At 50.5% G+C, this 16,583-nt stretch overlaps 1 protein-coding gene across 1 annotated transcript in view; it reads left to right on the top strand.

The window, feature by feature from the left end:
* LOC149301731 (astrocytic phosphoprotein PEA-15) overlaps positions 1 to 16,347 on the top strand; it is a 31,745-nt gene extending 15,398 nt beyond the window's left edge. The window contains exons 2-4 of the mRNA XM_089483266.1: positions 7,390 to 7,563; positions 10,093 to 10,248; positions 10,799 to 16,347. Coding sequence (XP_089339392.1) covers positions 7,392 to 7,563; positions 10,093 to 10,248; positions 10,799 to 10,863 — 393 coding nt within the window. The 5' untranslated portion in view covers positions 7,390 to 7,391 and the 3' untranslated portion in view covers positions 10,864 to 16,347. The remainder of the gene's footprint in view (positions 1 to 7,389; positions 7,564 to 10,092; positions 10,249 to 10,798) is intronic.
* The last annotated feature ends 236 nt before the right edge of the window (positions 16,348 to 16,583 follow it).

Below are 16,583 nucleotides of genomic sequence, written 5' to 3'. Positions count from 1 at the left end.
TGCATTGCTGGAGAAGAGTGCTGAGGATACAATGGATGGCTAAAAAGACCAACAAATGGGTCCTGGAGCAAATCAGGCCCGAAGCCAAGATGACCAAGCCGAGGCCGTTGGACTTTGGCCATCTCACGAGAAGATGTGACCTAGGTTTTGGGGGTCGATTTTTACTTATACATGAGTATATACAGCACTTGAAAAGATGCTAGTGCTGGAGAAAGTGGAAGGGAATGTGTAAGTAAAGAGGGAGATGCCGGAAGGAAAGCGGAGCAATCCAGTCAAGGAAGCAACATCCCTAAAGGTCCAAGATCCTAACTGCATTACCCATAAGAAGACCTTAGAGATCTCACATTCATAGGGAAACCCTAAACCAAGGTTGCTGAGGATCAAACCTGGGATGTTCTGGAACTACTCTCAGAGAAGCACAGCCACAACCAGGAGGAGCGACCACCGGAAAGCAGAAATATCCCTTCTCTTAACCCATTTTGGGTTGAGTCCCCGCATTGATGGGACAGAGTGCAGCTTTACCACAGTTGCACAACACCAACTCAGTGGGAAATAGATTGTACAACCACTGAATGATGCACATATGTTGAATGGATTGTGTTGCAAACGGAGCAAGAATCTGTTTGGAAGGAGGGCTGCCTGGGAAGCAACTCCTACCTTCTCTCCAAACTCATTTTATGAATTGTGCGGATGCACAGCCAACTACACAAAATGCTTGCTCCCTGCTTCCTGTTCTCCTTCCAAAAATATAAAATGTCCATACTTTGGACAAAACCTTGCAAAATGTCCCCCATCTTGTGCCTCAAGGATGACAGAGAAAGAGAGAGAAAAGGAGGGAAGAAGACAAAAGAGAATAGTCTCCAGGAGCTAAATCTAGGTCCATTTGACAGATGCCTTTAAAAAGAGAAATGTGCAAACTTTGCAAACCCAAAGGAAGCAGAAGGGGGGACGTTTGGGGTGACTGCTTTGGCCCTAAGAGACCCGTGTTTAAAAATCCACCAGCGACATCCCGCCGAAAGATAACTGCGAATAGAGAAGCATTGCAACCTGCTGCCAAAAGAGATTATTTTCTGGAAGAACTGAAGCCTGATGCCTCCTGACTGGGGAGGAACATGGCCTCAGAATACGCTTTGGAGCCGTTCTGCAGGAGAACAAATGCAAAGGACGGCTGATGCATCTTGTTCCTTAAGAAAACACAGTAGTTTTTAGGAGAAAAAGAGGGCAATTCGGTGCTTTTTTTGCTCCTCGTGGCAAAGTCTGCCATCCCAGACCACCCTCAGTACCTAATTCCTTCCAGCCATTGATCCATATTCAGCCAGGCTGGGCAGCTGCTCTTCATTTCCTAAGAAGTCCTTTCTTTCTTTTAAAGGAAAAGAGCTGCAGCAATAAGCCTGAAGCAAAGCCATCTTGCAAACTGCCAACTTGGCGAAGATGCAGCGGCTCCCTGGTTCTTGTTTCCGGTGGAATTTCCCTCTGGTTTTCAAAGAAAATCCCCCCCTTTATAACAAGGTTTGCTCCAGACTTTATCCTTTTTGTGCCCATGAAACAGGAGGAGGCCAGAAAGCCAAATCTCATGCATCGCGACTGGAAACCAGCCTCCATCTTGGAGCCGTTCTCCACGTTTCCACTCCATTTAACGTTCTCTGGAGATCATCATGTTCAAAGTGAACATTTAACCCTACTCCGCTTTGCAAAACGTCCCTAAAAATGGAGGGAGACAGCTCCAGAAAGAGGGGTCCCTATGTGCACGGAGGGAAACATGGTGGAAGGAAACCCGGAAACCGTTTTGCAGACCCTTCCATTAAAAATGGCCTCTCAGGCCTTGAATATGTGTGAGAGAGAGAAAAGGGAGCTGAATAGCAAAGCCTCATAATGCGCCGAGACTGGAAAAAAGCCCATTTCTGGGGATAAAAGGACGCCAAGCGAAGCTTCCTTGGGAAGAGGCCAAAATATGGCCACCTCCCTCCATCGCTGGATTGTTATTTCCGCAGGAATTCCTTCACTCCTCCCAAGTCTTTTCCCTTCAACCGGGGAAAATGGCCTCCAAGGCTCTTTGGAGCCAAATAGGGGCTAAAGAGGGAAAAGGCATCCATTAAATGCATTATTTGCAGCCTGAGAGACTGGTCCCTCTCTCTCTCTTGGAAGGCATTTTGGGAGATGCAAACAGGAGCTGTCTTGGAAAGAGGCTGCTTTGCGCTTCACGCTCCCTGGAAAAACATCACCGCTTTATGTTTCTTTGAGGCAGAAACTGTCCTTTTCCTCTCTCCCCACTTTCTCTCATATATATATATATATATATATATATATATATATATATATATATATATATATATTCAGGGACAAGAGTCAATGCCAAAGCACCATCTGGCTTTGCAACTGGAAACTAACCTCTTCTCATTATCTCTTATGGAACAAGAAAGAGAAGAGAAAATATAAATGTCTCTGTTCTGATAGCATCCATGTCTCCATCACTGCTTTCTTAGGCTGCATCCTCTCAGAAATTAGAACACATTTCTGAAATCCCTGTTTTTGCAACCTTGCAGTGTCAGCAAGGGGATCTTATGCCTCTTGTGTCTGTGAATCTATTCCAGGTTTTTGCAAGATTTAAAGGGTACATCCAAAGTGATGAACCTGTGTGCATATCCAGTCCAAGAGCCCCGGAGTGGTTTCGGCACAGGAGCCCATGGCCCCCTTTGAGACCTGGCAGCTGCCCACTGTTTGCCGCACCCCAAAGCATCTTCATTTGCGCATGGAGTTATGCATTTAAAATTCTTTTACAATCTCAGTTTTCCTAGACCAACGACAAAGAAGAGAACAAGCTGGGTCCATACCAAGGTGTTTATGGAGCAAAGTGGACACAAAGAAAGGGGCTGACCAAGATGGACACAGCTCCGGAAACTGCCAAAGATGTCCAAGGAATGGCTTAGTGAGATGGGGAGGGTGCGCTTGGAGAAGACAAGATCGAGGAGGACTTGGAAGCACTCTTTTAAAAGACGCAGGGACGTCACATGGACGACAGAGCGATGGGTTTGTTTTCTGTAGCTCCCAAAACGAATGGACATGAACTCATGGATTCAACTTGCAAGGAAAGAGACATTAGGAAGAATGCCTCAATCCTACCTTGGAGGGTGGTGGGCTTCTTTGGAGGCCTTGAAATGGAGGTTGGACGCGCGTCCCTCAGGAGGCATAATTTGGCATGTTCTGGATGCATGTTTCCAGCTCTATTTTTCCCAGCAACCTGAAAAACATGGCACAAAAGGAAAAATGGATGAGGAGGGAAGAGAAAGAAAACCCAGCTCAAAAGGCAGAGACTCGACTCCATCCCTTTCCTCCGTGTCCCCAGTCCCTCCTTCCTTCATCCGCAACTACATCTTACAACAGGAAGCCTCCTCATAATACACACTTTGCAAAATCCTTAGAGATTAGAAGGATCTTCAGGAAAGATCTCCGGCATCTTTAAGCCGTGGCTCATTGTGATGTCCAAACCGAAAGCTCTTTCCTGGCTTCTTGCCCCAAAATGCAGCCCACTTTTGGGGGACAAAAGAGCACAACAAAGAAGGGCTCGGATCCTGTCATTAGTTCCTACCTAAAGTAGCACCACTGAGTCAATGAAATTTATCTGTGTGTTACCTTTCAACAATTGGTTCAGTGATTCCTGGACTTTGGTCCTAAAGATGTTTAGGACTTCAGCACCCAGAATCCTTGACCATTGGCCAAACTGACTGGGGATTTTGAGAGTTGAAGTCCAAACAGACAGAGGACCAAAGCTTGGGAAGAACCATTTTGTTGACTCCAAAGGCCGAAGCAACAGCATTCAGGCCAAACAAACCAAAAACGGAGACGATGGACCACCGTTTCTTTGCTTTGTCCGGTGCGCAATTCCTCCCTCAAGCCAACTATTCACAGTTATCACAAACTGTGTTTTTGCTTCTAGGGCAGAAGTGTGCAAAGGCAGCTCTAGAAAGGAAGGAAGGTCGACCCAGAAAGTGTGCACTGTTTTGAAAAACCCACATGCCACAAATCTCTCCTCGTGCATGCCACATAAATCTAGGCCACAAACCCATCAGTGCTTCGGGAACCCTCATGGGATGGAAAGTTATGTCAGTGGGAATTTTCAGAGCGAGACGCGGAGATCTGGGGCTTAATGTCACTACTAAAGAGCAAATCCAGCATGCAGTCGGCGACTGGAGCATATTATAGGGAAACTTGGGCTGGATTTTGGTTGTCATGCGTTACTTTCAGGGCAAAGCGAGTCTCGGAAAATATCAAATGAAAAGAAAATGTGTTGCTATCAAGGATCAAGGGAAGAGGCCCTTCTCGGTGGCGCTTGGTGGGCATTGGCAAATGGATCCCAGTCTTTCTTTCTATCTTGGCTTCTCCTTTGGAAGCAGCCTTCTTAGGAAGCATGCCTTGTTTATCTGAGGCCTGCTTTTGGCCATCCAGCATCCGTCACATTGGAACCTGTCTCCAGAAGTGCATCGGAGCCTCTGTGCCAACAGGGACAGATGGGTATCAGGTGGACGACAAGCCCATGGAAAGCAAACAGATCACAATGGGTGCATTCGCTTGTGCGTTTGCCTTCCTGGGGGAGAAGGGGATGATCAGGGCCTGGATCGGAGCCTGCTTTGCCCTTTGCCCATCCATGCACAGGAAGGCATACGGACCACATGCATGCTGAGCAGGCGAGGCTTGCAAGCCAGGTGCCATTGCAAGAGGACAGTGTTTATGGCTGGAGGAAAAAGGCGCTGGGAAAACAATGGGGCAGATACTAGGTGAAAGGGAATTTAAAAACCATGCTGTGTCAGTACATGTATGTGCAGCCATGAAGACGGATTATGTGTGACTGGGAGATGCATATGATCCCCAAGGAGGGAACACATTCACTATTGTCTTCTGATCACAGAGATTTGGAGAAGAGGTTGACAAGACAAGAGACTCAGGATATGATGCGCCTCATGCGCTTGCTCTCCATGTGGGGCATTTCTTGGTAGTCCCTTCTGTGCAATGTGTGCATAATCTCCCACTCCAAAAGCTATGGGACTTGGGCAAGTGGAGGGGAAATTTGCTCCCTCCGCCAGTTCCCATCCTTCCTATCTTTTTCCAGAAATGCAAACGTATACCCAACAAGGTCACCAATAAAAGTGAACTAAACCCTTTCTGTGCCAGCTGTTCCAGCATTGCAAAAAGAGGGAGACACTGGCATTTGGCAATGATGCCAATAAGGACTCCAACGCCCATCTGCCACCTCTCAACCGAATGCAGAAAGAAACCTTGCCTTGGACAGATCCCATGTTCTCCAGATCTTTCTTCTCCTGATAAACAAGAGCATCCCCATGTCTCTCTCTCTGTGTATGTTTTTAATGCTCCATTGTTTAATACTAACTCCAGAACAAGAAGTAAGTTTGGTGGGTTGAAAGCGCCTGCCGTAATCTGATCAACGCTGTCTGGAAATCCAGATGCCATCTTTCCCAAATCCCTGGATAACGAATGACTGGATTTGGGCAGAATGGACAGGGGCTGCAAGGGCAAAGAGAGAGCGCAGGGAGCCGATGTGGGCTGTTTGCCATGTGCGCATGGGTCAGGGGTGCAGCCATGGGGCAGCAAAACCAAGACATCCCTCCCTAAAAAAATGCCTACCTTCCCAAGTGACATTATCCTTCAGTTTCTAGCATGGCAGGAACTTGAGTTGACCACTTGTAAATAGAGTTTAGGTATCCAAAGGGAAGGGCAAAGGGACCCAAGGAAGGTGAACGCTGCAAACAGGAGAGTCTAAATAGTTATAATTCTCAGTGCCTCCCTCTTTGCAATGCTGACAATTCAGGAGCAAGCAAAAGGACTGCAAACACTCAGCCAAAGAATAGAAAAGAAGCTCTGGATGCAAACGGTTTGCAGCTGAACCTTTCACTAGATGTTTGGAGAGGGAAGGAAAGACAGATCCATTTTGGGGGAGGGAGGATTCTTATTGGAAGGCAATGCCCTTGTTTTGTCCTGCACCCAAATCTCCAGCCCTGGATTGGCTCCGCATCCTTCAGTTTGTCCTCTTAGAAAAAGAAAGGAATCTGGTGCAGAAAATCCATGCGCCTGAGAAGCCCCACTTGTGGGGAGGAAGGCCTCCTTTGGGTGCCCAAATCCCCTCTTCCCTTGCCTCCTTCTCAAGAAGAGCCGGTATATCCAAGTTGTGTTATTTCTGCCCAGCGCACATCCTTTGCTTATTTTGTGACACCTGGCCATGCCATGTGCGAATGCCCCTCGACTCCTATGCCTCCCTTTGGAGATGTTGGCTTTGGGGGCTCTGGGGAGCAAGACTGGCGGATGGAGGGATCCATCTGGGTCTCTACTTCAGAGAGGCATGCGCTGGCAACATGCGCAACAAGTGCCTGGTACACTAGACTTTGAAGGATGGCTGGAACATGTGGTCCAAGGAGGCACTTGCTAGCCACTCATTCCTCTCTCTTTCTCTCCCATTCCACTTTTTCTGGCTGGTTCACTGCTGCCGCATGGAGACCCAGCTGTTGTCAGTGTCATAATCCCTCCGTCCCCTTCCTCTGTTTCTCATAAATCCAGATTATCCGCAGATGGACCCCTTCCTCAACCCAAAGGCAAATGGCATGCAGCCCCTTTCATGCCAGGGATGCTGGAGAGGACATCCCTTGGGAATGGCGTTCCTTCTTTCGAAATGGAAAGGCTCTCATCTCTGTTCCCCAAAAGGCCATCCTTGGAGATGGGCTGAATAGGGTCCGCAGGAATGCAAATGGTCTTTAGGCTTTTGGCTGTTGGGAATTGCTCTGCTGAAAACTGAATAGTTCTCTTTTACAAACCGTGAAAGAGAACCAGCCCCAAATCAGAACCTAGAACTGATTTGCGATCAATTAATTATGAAGGCGGCTGCAATCTGATAATCCAAGGAGAGCCAGCCTCTTGTGTTTCCTCCTAATGTCCAAAATGGGCATCTGCACTGAAAGCGTGTAGGAATTTGCAGGGTTTTGCAAGGTGCCTCATGACTCTGACTCATAGACAGAGAGCAGGACTTCCAGAATAGCCAACGACTTCCAGTCACTAAGAAATAGCATTTTAGTACATAAACTGCAAAGCATTTTTTAAAACACAATAGCAAGTAGGCCATTGTTTTTGCTGCTTAGGCCATTTGCCTGGAGTGCATTGGGGGAGAGGGGAAGGGAGAGGCATCCGCTTCATGAACCCACTGGCTGCTGGTGTCTCCTTTCCTTCCAATTTGGGGGAAGGTCTCAACGGGGCCCTGGTTGTCTTTGAATGAAGCAAGGCCGCAGGGGTGCCTTCTTTCCGGGGCTCTGCCCGGACCCCCAACTGGCCAAGATGTGGGGCTGGTGATGCCTTTCTCTGACAGCTTGCGTCTCCTTCTCTCCCGGACAGAAATGGCGGAGTACAGCAGCCTCTTGGAGGACCTTGCAGAGAACATCACCAACGAGGACCTGGACCAGCTGAAGTCGGCCTGCAAGGAGGACATCCCCAGCGAGAAGCACGACCAGATCGCCACCAGCAAGGACTGGTTCGGCTTCCTGGAGAAGCACAAGAAACTGGACAAAGGTGGGATGCCGGAGAGGCAGGGGATGCTCTATGGAGACATCCTCCAGATCAACACACAGCCAGGCCTTTCCTACCTTCCTTCCTCCTTTCCGCCTCATTTGCTTCCAAAGGAAGGAAGGAAGAAAAGGTCCAAGCCAAGTGACTCAAGGATGGCAGCTTGGGGAGAAGGGAGGGCGGTCAGCCCAGCCAGCCGCGACGGCTCCAGACGCACGGACTGACGGAGGGCCTCCTGGGAGGGACGGTGAATCAGCTAACTGGCAGGTTTGGCACCAAGTTCAGATGCCTTTCCAGACCGCTTGGCACTCCCAAAAAGACATCTCTGTCCCCGCCCCTTCCGTTCCTGTTTTCAAGCAAAAAAACAAGGGCAGGATGGGGAATATGGGGCATCCAGCAAGGGTTACGGGGCACTGTCAAGGAGTGCCCTTGAGACGAGAAAGTGCAGGTGTCAAGCGTTTCCAAAGTAACTGTAGAAGCAGGAGAAAAACCGCCATCCGTGAATGGAGGCTCTGGCTCTTTCTTTCTTAGGGGAGGCTCCCCAAAGCATCTCGAATATGGGAGCATTTAGATATAGAGCATTTAGATGTGAAGGATGTACCAAGGCCAGCTCAGCATGCAGGTCATTTTTGGCCCAAACCAAACAGGAACAGAGTTCCCAGTCCCTGAAAACATGGTAAAAGCATGGCACTCCATGTCCCTAGAGACCCTTTTGTGCCCCAAAGGAGTGTTTCTCAGCCCTTACCCTTTGTAGTTTGGCTGATCTCCCCCCATGCCACCCCCTCCCCACACTTGGGCCGAGACAGTCCTCGCTCGCCCACACACACTTTCGCACCCGGTTCTCGGCAGCTGCGCCTCTTCTGGGGTCTTCTCAAGGGAGGGACCCAGATGGTGCCGTGGGGGGGATGGTGTGTCATGTGTTGTTGTGCAAAAGGCGTTGTTTTCTCTGGGCAAAGCCACCTGTTGCTGGTGGGTTTCTCTTCATCTCGCACAACACACACACACACACCACACCTACCTCTGCGCCAGCAGCCCAGCCGCCCACGCACTGGCACCGGCACTGGCAGCATCGTGGCACACAGACTCACAGCGGCACACTCTGCCCACACAACGGCAGTCACATGCCAACAGAGACTCACAGTCATCTGTCACACTAAATGGAGAAGGAGAAGGCGGCAATGGCAGCAACACCCACGGGAGGCACATCACACATCGCACATCACACACGGCCAATATGAGGAGTGAGCGGTGCATCTTCAGCCCTTCCTTGCCTGGTAAGTGATAAGGAACAGGTCCTGGTTACTTATTCCTTTCCAGTGCTTATGCCGTTCCTTTAGCAAACTTGGCAGCCTGAATATTCTTGTTGCTTACAGAAGACCCATTGGACTCTAATAGGTTTTACTTATTCGATTATATCCCTCCTTTTTCACCAATAATGAGATTGTTAAAACCAGTACAGATTAAAAACACAAAAACATCAAATGGAGAGAGAGAGACAGGCAGAGTGATGATTAGATAGATAGATAGATAGATAGATAGATAGATAGATAGATAGATATAGATAGATGATAGAATAGACAAATACAGATAGATTATATCATAGAATTATAGATAGGATAGACAGATAGATTATATCAGATGGATGGATGGATAGACAGACAGACAGACAGGATAGACAGATAGATTATATCAGATGGATAGATAGATAGACAGACACCCAGGATAGACAGATACAGATAATATCAAACAGAGAGAGAGAGAGAGAGGATAGACAGATATAGATTATATCAGATAGAGATAAAATAGTATAGACATAGATAGATTATATCGGATAGATAGATACCTATTAGTGTACATTAAAACATAAAAACATCAGATAGACTGATAGGGAGATTAGATAGATAAATAGATAGATAGATAGACAGACAGATAGATCAGATTGACAGATCAATAGCTAGGATAGACAGATAGACAGTCAGACAATGCTGTTTAAAAGAATCCAACAATCCATCAACACAATTCAACACTCATTCAAAGGCATCAAAACGTAAACAGAATCATGTGCCATCTCTCCGTTGAGGCATTGCTTCAGCGTGGCTCATCTAGGTGATGCCAACTTAAGAAGAATCAGGCCAAGCTGGTTCATTTGAGTTACAAAAAACACAAGCAAGCGACACAAAAAGTTACCTTTTAAAGATGAGGACAACCATTTAAAAGGAAGCTGTGATGTGAAATGGGAGGAAAAGAGTCTCCTTCCATGCTTTGGATCAGCCACTCTCTGGCCCAAACTGGGGCTCTGGGGGGCATCTGAATGGGCAAGAGAGGGGCAAGAGGGAGAAGCAGACTCACCCCTCTCCTTCCTTCCTACCCCATGGATGAAGGGGGCGAAGAGGCCAAATGCAGCCCATTGAATGTCCAGCCCCACCTCCTTCCTTCCTTCCTTCCTTCCTTCCTTCCTTCCTTCCTTCCTTCCTTCTTTTCTGTCTCTCTTTCCACCAGGGCAGCCCCTAATGTCCCCCACTTTCTTCCCCATAGACAACCTCTCCTACATCGAGCACATCTTTGAGATCTCCCGCCGCCCCGACTTGCTCACGATGGTGGTGGAGTACCGGACCCAAGTGCTGAAGATCTCCGAAGAGGACGAAGTGGACACCAAGCTCACCAGGATCCCCAGCGCCAAGAAATACAAAGGTCAGGGCCCCCCAAAAAAGATCTCCTTTTTGCAGCCCCTCTGGAATTAGACGTCCATTGACATTACAGTCTGCTGCCACAATTCTGTGGCAAAGGCCCCAGATGCATTATAAGCGGCATGGAGAGGGATTGGTCAGCCAATAGTGATTCCACAAACTGTTCAATACCCTGATGAAGGCAGTTTATGTTTTTACATATATATCAATACAGTAGTAATGAATCCAGGGCCAAGTGGGAGGATTTATTTGTTAGTAACAAGTGGGAATTTGGTTTAGATTCCTCTTTCCAAAGGCCAAGGATGAAGAGGGTTCTGGTTATGAACTAAGACATAAGGCACAGCGTTTTCCTTGGCATCCAATGAAGTTTAGTTTCAGGACTCCTCTCCATTGAGACCAAAATCAGTGGGTGCTCAAGTCCCATTAAACACAGTGGCATAGTAAAATGGTGTCCCTTAAGTTCCCCCAACTGGACTGGGATCTGGTTCAGAAAGAAGGGACCTTTCCTGAGCCAGAGACGATTCTGACCTTCGCTTTCCGCTTCCTCCCCACAGACATCATCCGGCAGCCATCCGAAGAAGAGATCATCAAACTGGCTCCCCCCCCAAAGAAGGCTTAAAGTAGGCCGGGTGGGGGGCCCAGGAGGAGGAGGAGGGGGAAGGACCCTCGCCACCTCTTCCGCTCCCCCCAGGTTTGGGCAGTCGGCCAGTCCTTCTCCTCTCCTCCTCTGACTGCCCCCTCCGTCGCCTGGGGTGGGGGTCCATGGGGCTGGCAGCAGCTGTGGCCACTAACCAAGTCTTAATCCCACCCAAAGCCCACCCCTTGCCTCCTTCCCCCTCAGGTTCCCATTTCTGTCACTGACCAGAATGAATTCAGAAAACCCCCTTCCCTTGACCCCCTCCCCATAAAAGGACTTGCTTGGAGGCTGGTGGTGCTTTGCAAGTGTGGATCCCCCCCTTGGCTTCCTCTGCCACCCACTTTGCCCCCAAAGGGAAGGGGCAGACCCCCAAACTGAGTCTAGAGAGTGTGACTTGTGTGAGGACAAGGCAGCAGTGGATGTAGGGAGAGAGGCGATGAGAGCAGGGCAAGGGGCACCGGGAGGCATCCAGACCCACCTCACTTCACAGGGGCAGATGTGGGGCAAGTGAAGGGAATGGACCTCCAAGTGCCAGCCCACCCCAAGTGCTGCAGAGAGAGTGGGGCATGAGGGGGGACCCCCAGTATCTTCAGCATATCCAGCAAGGATGGGACGGGGAAGGGGGTGTCTGGGAATGCTGCAGCCTGCCACTTCGGGGGGCAGAGAGGGGAGCCCCATTTCTGTTCCCCTTTGGCTGGAATCCCAGCAGGGCCTTGTGGTCTCTCCTGGAGTGGCCTTGCCCACTATCTCAAGCCACCTGGGCAGTGTCATGGCTGTTTACCAGACCCCTCAGGTGGCACAGAGCATTTGGGGACGGGCGCATTGGTACAACGGCTGGCTCTCTTCAGGACTATTTGGCCCCTACCTGCAAACCTCCAGTCCCTCTTCCCTTCGGAGGAGAGCCAGTTTCCTGCTGGTTGGAGTGGAGAAGGGTCAGGTAGCCGTTTCCAAGGGCAGCAGCGGGTGACAGGTGGCAAGGGAGCCATGTTGCACTAGAGAATGGAGGACAAAGCAGAATGAGGAAAAGAGAAAGCATTGGGCAAAGAAAGGTCAGAGAAGTGGACTACAGAGAGGAAAAATGGCCAGAGCAGCCATTGGATTTGGGGGTCTCCTCCTTCCCTTTTGAGGTGTCAGGGAAAGGGGTCAGCAGGGGCTCTGGGGTGGCTCTTGATTCCCATTTGCCCACTAGCCAGCCTCCCGGCCTGTCCACCCACGGCCCACTTTGTGCCTTTCCTTGGTTTTGGTTGTGCTGTCACCTCTCCGTTAGTGCCTCCTTCACCCCCCAGCCCTCCTTCGCCTCTAAGCACCCCCTTCCTGACCTTTGGGCAGAGGGGCTTTGGAGGGGCTGCCTGCCTTGGCACTGCTCTTGACCCATCCTGGTTTTGCTGGGAAAAGGAGAGGCTCAGCTCAGCCAGCAGCTGGGGATAATGGCCAGCATCGGAGAAGCCCTTGGGCCTCGGAGCCATGAGTGCGGAAGAGGCTGCTGGCCCCAGACCCTGGCAGCGGTGGGTTTACTGGTGGCTCCCCTCAAAGAGGTTGCAGGAGGACCCCCTTCCCAATATTCCATTTCCAGGCAGAAAGACTCATTTCCCCCATTGCTGCTGCCAGCCCCTCACCCCACCCCAAAGTGGGTCTCCAAAATCCACACAAGGGGCTCTGGAGGGAGGCGGGTGACAGGGTATCCTTCCCCCTTCCTCCTGCCCAACCATCAGCATGAGGTGCCATGGGGGGCCCAGGCCTATAGCCCCCATGGCTGGATTGGGCGACTGACATGTGACTGTTTTTTTTGGGGGGTCTCCTGTGAGTCTGGCTGCTTCGTCGGCCTCTGACCCCTTTCCTCCCCACTCCTGATGCTCTTTGACAGATCCACCGGTTTTGGGGGGAGGGAAGGAGGGAGGGTTTTATGGGGAGAGAGGAAGCTTCTAGTTCTAACACACCAAGCGGTGGAACTCACGCCTCTTGCGTTGGACTGCAATAGGGGTTTCTGTTTTAATAGGTTTTGATTATTTAATTAACGCTGAAATCTGTGCTGTGAATCTCGGTTTGTTAGCCAGGTAGCCCCTCCCGACCCCCGGCAAGCGCCACCTGCGCCAGGCCTTCCCTTTGCGGCTGTGTCGTCCTGTCCTCTGTGTGGCAAGTGGTCAGCAAGGCACCCAGCCCGCCCTCCCTGGTCGCCCCAGATGCCTTCCTCCTCCCTGCATCCACCCTAAAAACCCTCAAAGACACACCCGGCTCCCTTCCCATCTGACTGTACTCTGCACCTGGGGGGGCAAAGGGGTTGCCTCCCCAAGGGATCTGGCTGTGCGGCTGCCTTGGTTGCCTGGGCGAGGAACAGCCTTACCCACCCACTCAGTGCCAGCCCCTCGGTGCCTCTTCAGTGCCCTTCCAACATCCCCAGAGCTGACAAAAAGGGCTGGGGGGGGGGGAAACTGGGCAGGGACAGAGATGGATGGATGGATGGGGAGACTACAGTTGGGCACTCCCTTCCCTGGGAGGAGGCCCATGGTCAATGTGTCCAAACCCTCTGCCCCTCTGCCAGGCACAGAGGCAATTGACTTTGAGTGGAAAGCCCATAAGCTCCTAGGACACAGAGCAGGCATGAAGCCCACCGAACATCTGGCTGGGTTGCATGTCTGCCATTTGTGGGGCTTACCAGGATTGTGCCAGGCCTGCCCAAATGTAAGAGGTCGATACCATACACGCACATGCACCAGCGTCTGTGCCCTCGCAGTTCCCCAGCTGTTTCCTAGGATGGTTCCAGGCAAAGTGGGGCAAGGACTCAGATCCCCAAATGCACAGTCTGTGATTTGCCCAGGATTCCTCGTTCAAGATCAAAGACCATGAGGGCAGGCTGAGGCTCCTTTTCCTGCCAGCTTTTTGCCCTGTCTGAAGGCAGGCCTGCGAGGGTCCCAGAGCAGGGGCCAAAAGCCCACCAGAAGGGACCACCTTTGGTCTGATCTCTGTTTCAAGCAGCCTTAAATATTTTTTTTCCCACTCTTGTCTGATGTTTACAGCCGAACAGTTGGCGCTGATGTCACTGCAAATTAGCTAATTGGCACCGGGTAAAAATAGTGCCAGAGAAAAAGGCAGGCTAAGGGGAGGAAGGCTAAGATTCAGAGCAAACAAAGAGCTCAAAAGCAGAAGAGGAAGGAAGCAGAAGAGGCACCGACGGGCAGCTGGGAAGGTGTTTTTGTACCCGCAATGCCCCCCATGCCCCAAAAAGCAGCTCTAGGGTGGTCCCCAGAGAAAGGCAAGGGGTCTCTTTTCTCATATACACACACAGAATGTACCATGCCCAGGGAGAACCATTCCCTGCCAACTCAATGCTCCTCCTCTGGCACACTTTGCAGAGGATGCCCCTTCCAATAAACATATCCACGCGCAACACAATGCTCTGCACTGCTGCCTCTGTGGCCCTTTTGCACTGCTCAGTTGTAGTGCTGCAATTCCGCTTTAACTGCCAGAGCTGCATCTGATCTATGTGGGATTTGTAGCTTGGGGAGGCACGAGAGGGCTGAGAATTGCAAGTCCCTGATTTGCCAGTCCCAGGTTTTGATAGGATGGGCAGTAGAATTGTAGTGCCATAATTGTGCAGTATGGAAGGGCTCAGGTGTGCAACTGTTGCTGAAGAATGCAAATGGGCTCCTACCTCCTCTTGTCCTGGAGGTGGGCTTCTTCTCCCTGGCAGTCTTTGCTAGAGTCCAGCTGTGATCTAGGAGACCTGCCTTCGCTGGGTGCCAGCCAGGCTGGGCACCAGGCCTCTGACCTATTCCACGATGCCCGGCATGTTCTGGTGGCTCTTGGTACTCCTTTGCAGGAGCTCCTCATCACCACTTTTCACACCCATGGAAAGGCACACCCTGCAGGTTGCCACATGGGCTCCATGAACGCCTAAAGGGAGCATTGCCTCTTGTTAAGCGTGGAGCACATTTAACAGGATCCAGCTCAGGAGAGGCAGAGCCATGACCAAGAGGTGCCCACAGATCAATACAGACCATGTCCTCTCTGCGCCACCTTTAGAAAAACCACCCCTTCCAGGAAAGAGACCCCAGAGCTTAGCTAAGGGTTGAGAGGCCGAGAGTGGGGACCACGACCCTCTCCTTTGCAAACATCCAGATGCCACCTAAAAGCCCCCAGAGATGCCCATCCACTGGGAGCAAAGGCTGGGCACCATCCGAGGAGCCGGGCAAGAGCAAGGGAAGGCACCCCCGTTCTGCCGCATTTCCAGCCCGCTCTCCACCTTCATCCCCTCCTTCCCTTCCGGCTTCCACCCCCCAAAAAACCCAACGCTCAGACCGTGCTAACTGTGTGTACATATATATTATAAATATATGTATATTAAATATAATATTGAATGTTTAGTGTTAACTTATTGTTTGTTTTTGTTGTCAAATGGACCAAAAAATAGAGGCAAACAGGAACTATACCAAGAGTATTTCTACCGAAACACAATTTTTGATTAAAGATGTATTTAAGAAACAAAGCCAGGAGATCCTTAAGCCGGCTCTTTTGGCCAAACCAAGAGGGACACCCCTCCTGAACCCCCAAACAGCTCAGCAAAAGGACTAGGACTACCTCGCATGGTTGTTGTGAGGATGTGTGCGGAAATGGCAACGGCTTCGATGTGAAGTCTAAAGAGGAAAGTGACTCTAGGCCTGTGGAAAACCAGTTCCCCCACCATCACCACTTTGTGCAAGACACTGGAGAGTTACCTTCACTCATCCCACACAGTTCTTGGGGAGCGTTTCGCTTCCAGAGGGTCTCCTCAGGTCCAGATCTGGCGGCCAAAGGGACCGGAGATGACCAGGAGACCTCGGCCTCCGCGCAGCCCTGCCAGGCGGGCTCAGCATCTCCGCTGGCCTTGTGGCCCACAACTGCCACACATTTAGCTTAGACCCCCATGAATTGATGGGGAGACCCACACAGCCCCCTCAAAGAGCGGCAAACAACTGACCTCACTAGAGCATGGCCTAGACAGTGGCTCCTGTGCAGAGCGAAGCAGAGTCTCAAGGAACCATTTTGTAAAACTGCCACAGACCTTTTGCTCATCTGTCTGGTTGAAGCAACTGCCCCACCGAGTAGCTCTCAAAAACAAAAAACATCAGGAGCGGGAGTCCGGCATCCTTTGGTCAGAGCCCCTTCCACATTTGCAGACCCCCAAGTGGGCATATGTTAGCAATCCTGACCCCCGGATCTGTTCCTCCCACCGCCTTAAAGTCCCGAGTTTGCCGTGTTTCTATAGGTTTTTTTCCCAATGTTTCTTTAATCAAAACTTGTCCTAGCTGGGAAATATTTTGTGTTCGGCCGGGGTTTTATTTTTGAGAGTAAGCAATGGACCTTGGCTCCTGCTTTGCTTCCTTTCCTCCCCAGACACTACTCTCCCCCCCCCCCCCTTATTTTTATTCCAGAATATGAAGTCATTGTGCTAATACTGGAAATAAAAGTTGAAGGTATTGTGTAGACAAAGAGTGGATGTGTGGTTTTTTAAAAGGAGGGGGGGACATGTTTTGGGGGGCTGGTGGAGGGGGCCATGGCAAGTGAATGGGGAGGAGATGAGGGAAATAGGACGGACGCTTTCCCCTCAAGCCCACCCTCATTGTCTCCCAGTTCCAAGAGGGACCCCTCTTCTGCTGACCTCCCAGCATGGCTTTTTCTCTGCTCCCAAAGACACTGGGAGTAGAAGGAAATGCACCCTCCCCATA

Source organism: Sceloporus occidentalis, unplaced genomic scaffold (genome assembly GCF_023333645.1).
Source record: "Sceloporus occidentalis isolate IW3139 unplaced genomic scaffold, rSceOcc1.0.p SCAF_20, whole genome shotgun sequence".
Lineage (NCBI taxonomy): Eukaryota > Metazoa > Chordata > Lepidosauria > Squamata > Phrynosomatidae > Sceloporus > Sceloporus occidentalis.
The sequence above is the reverse complement of the archived record's forward strand: the minus strand, read 5'-3'. Positions and strand labels throughout refer to the sequence as shown.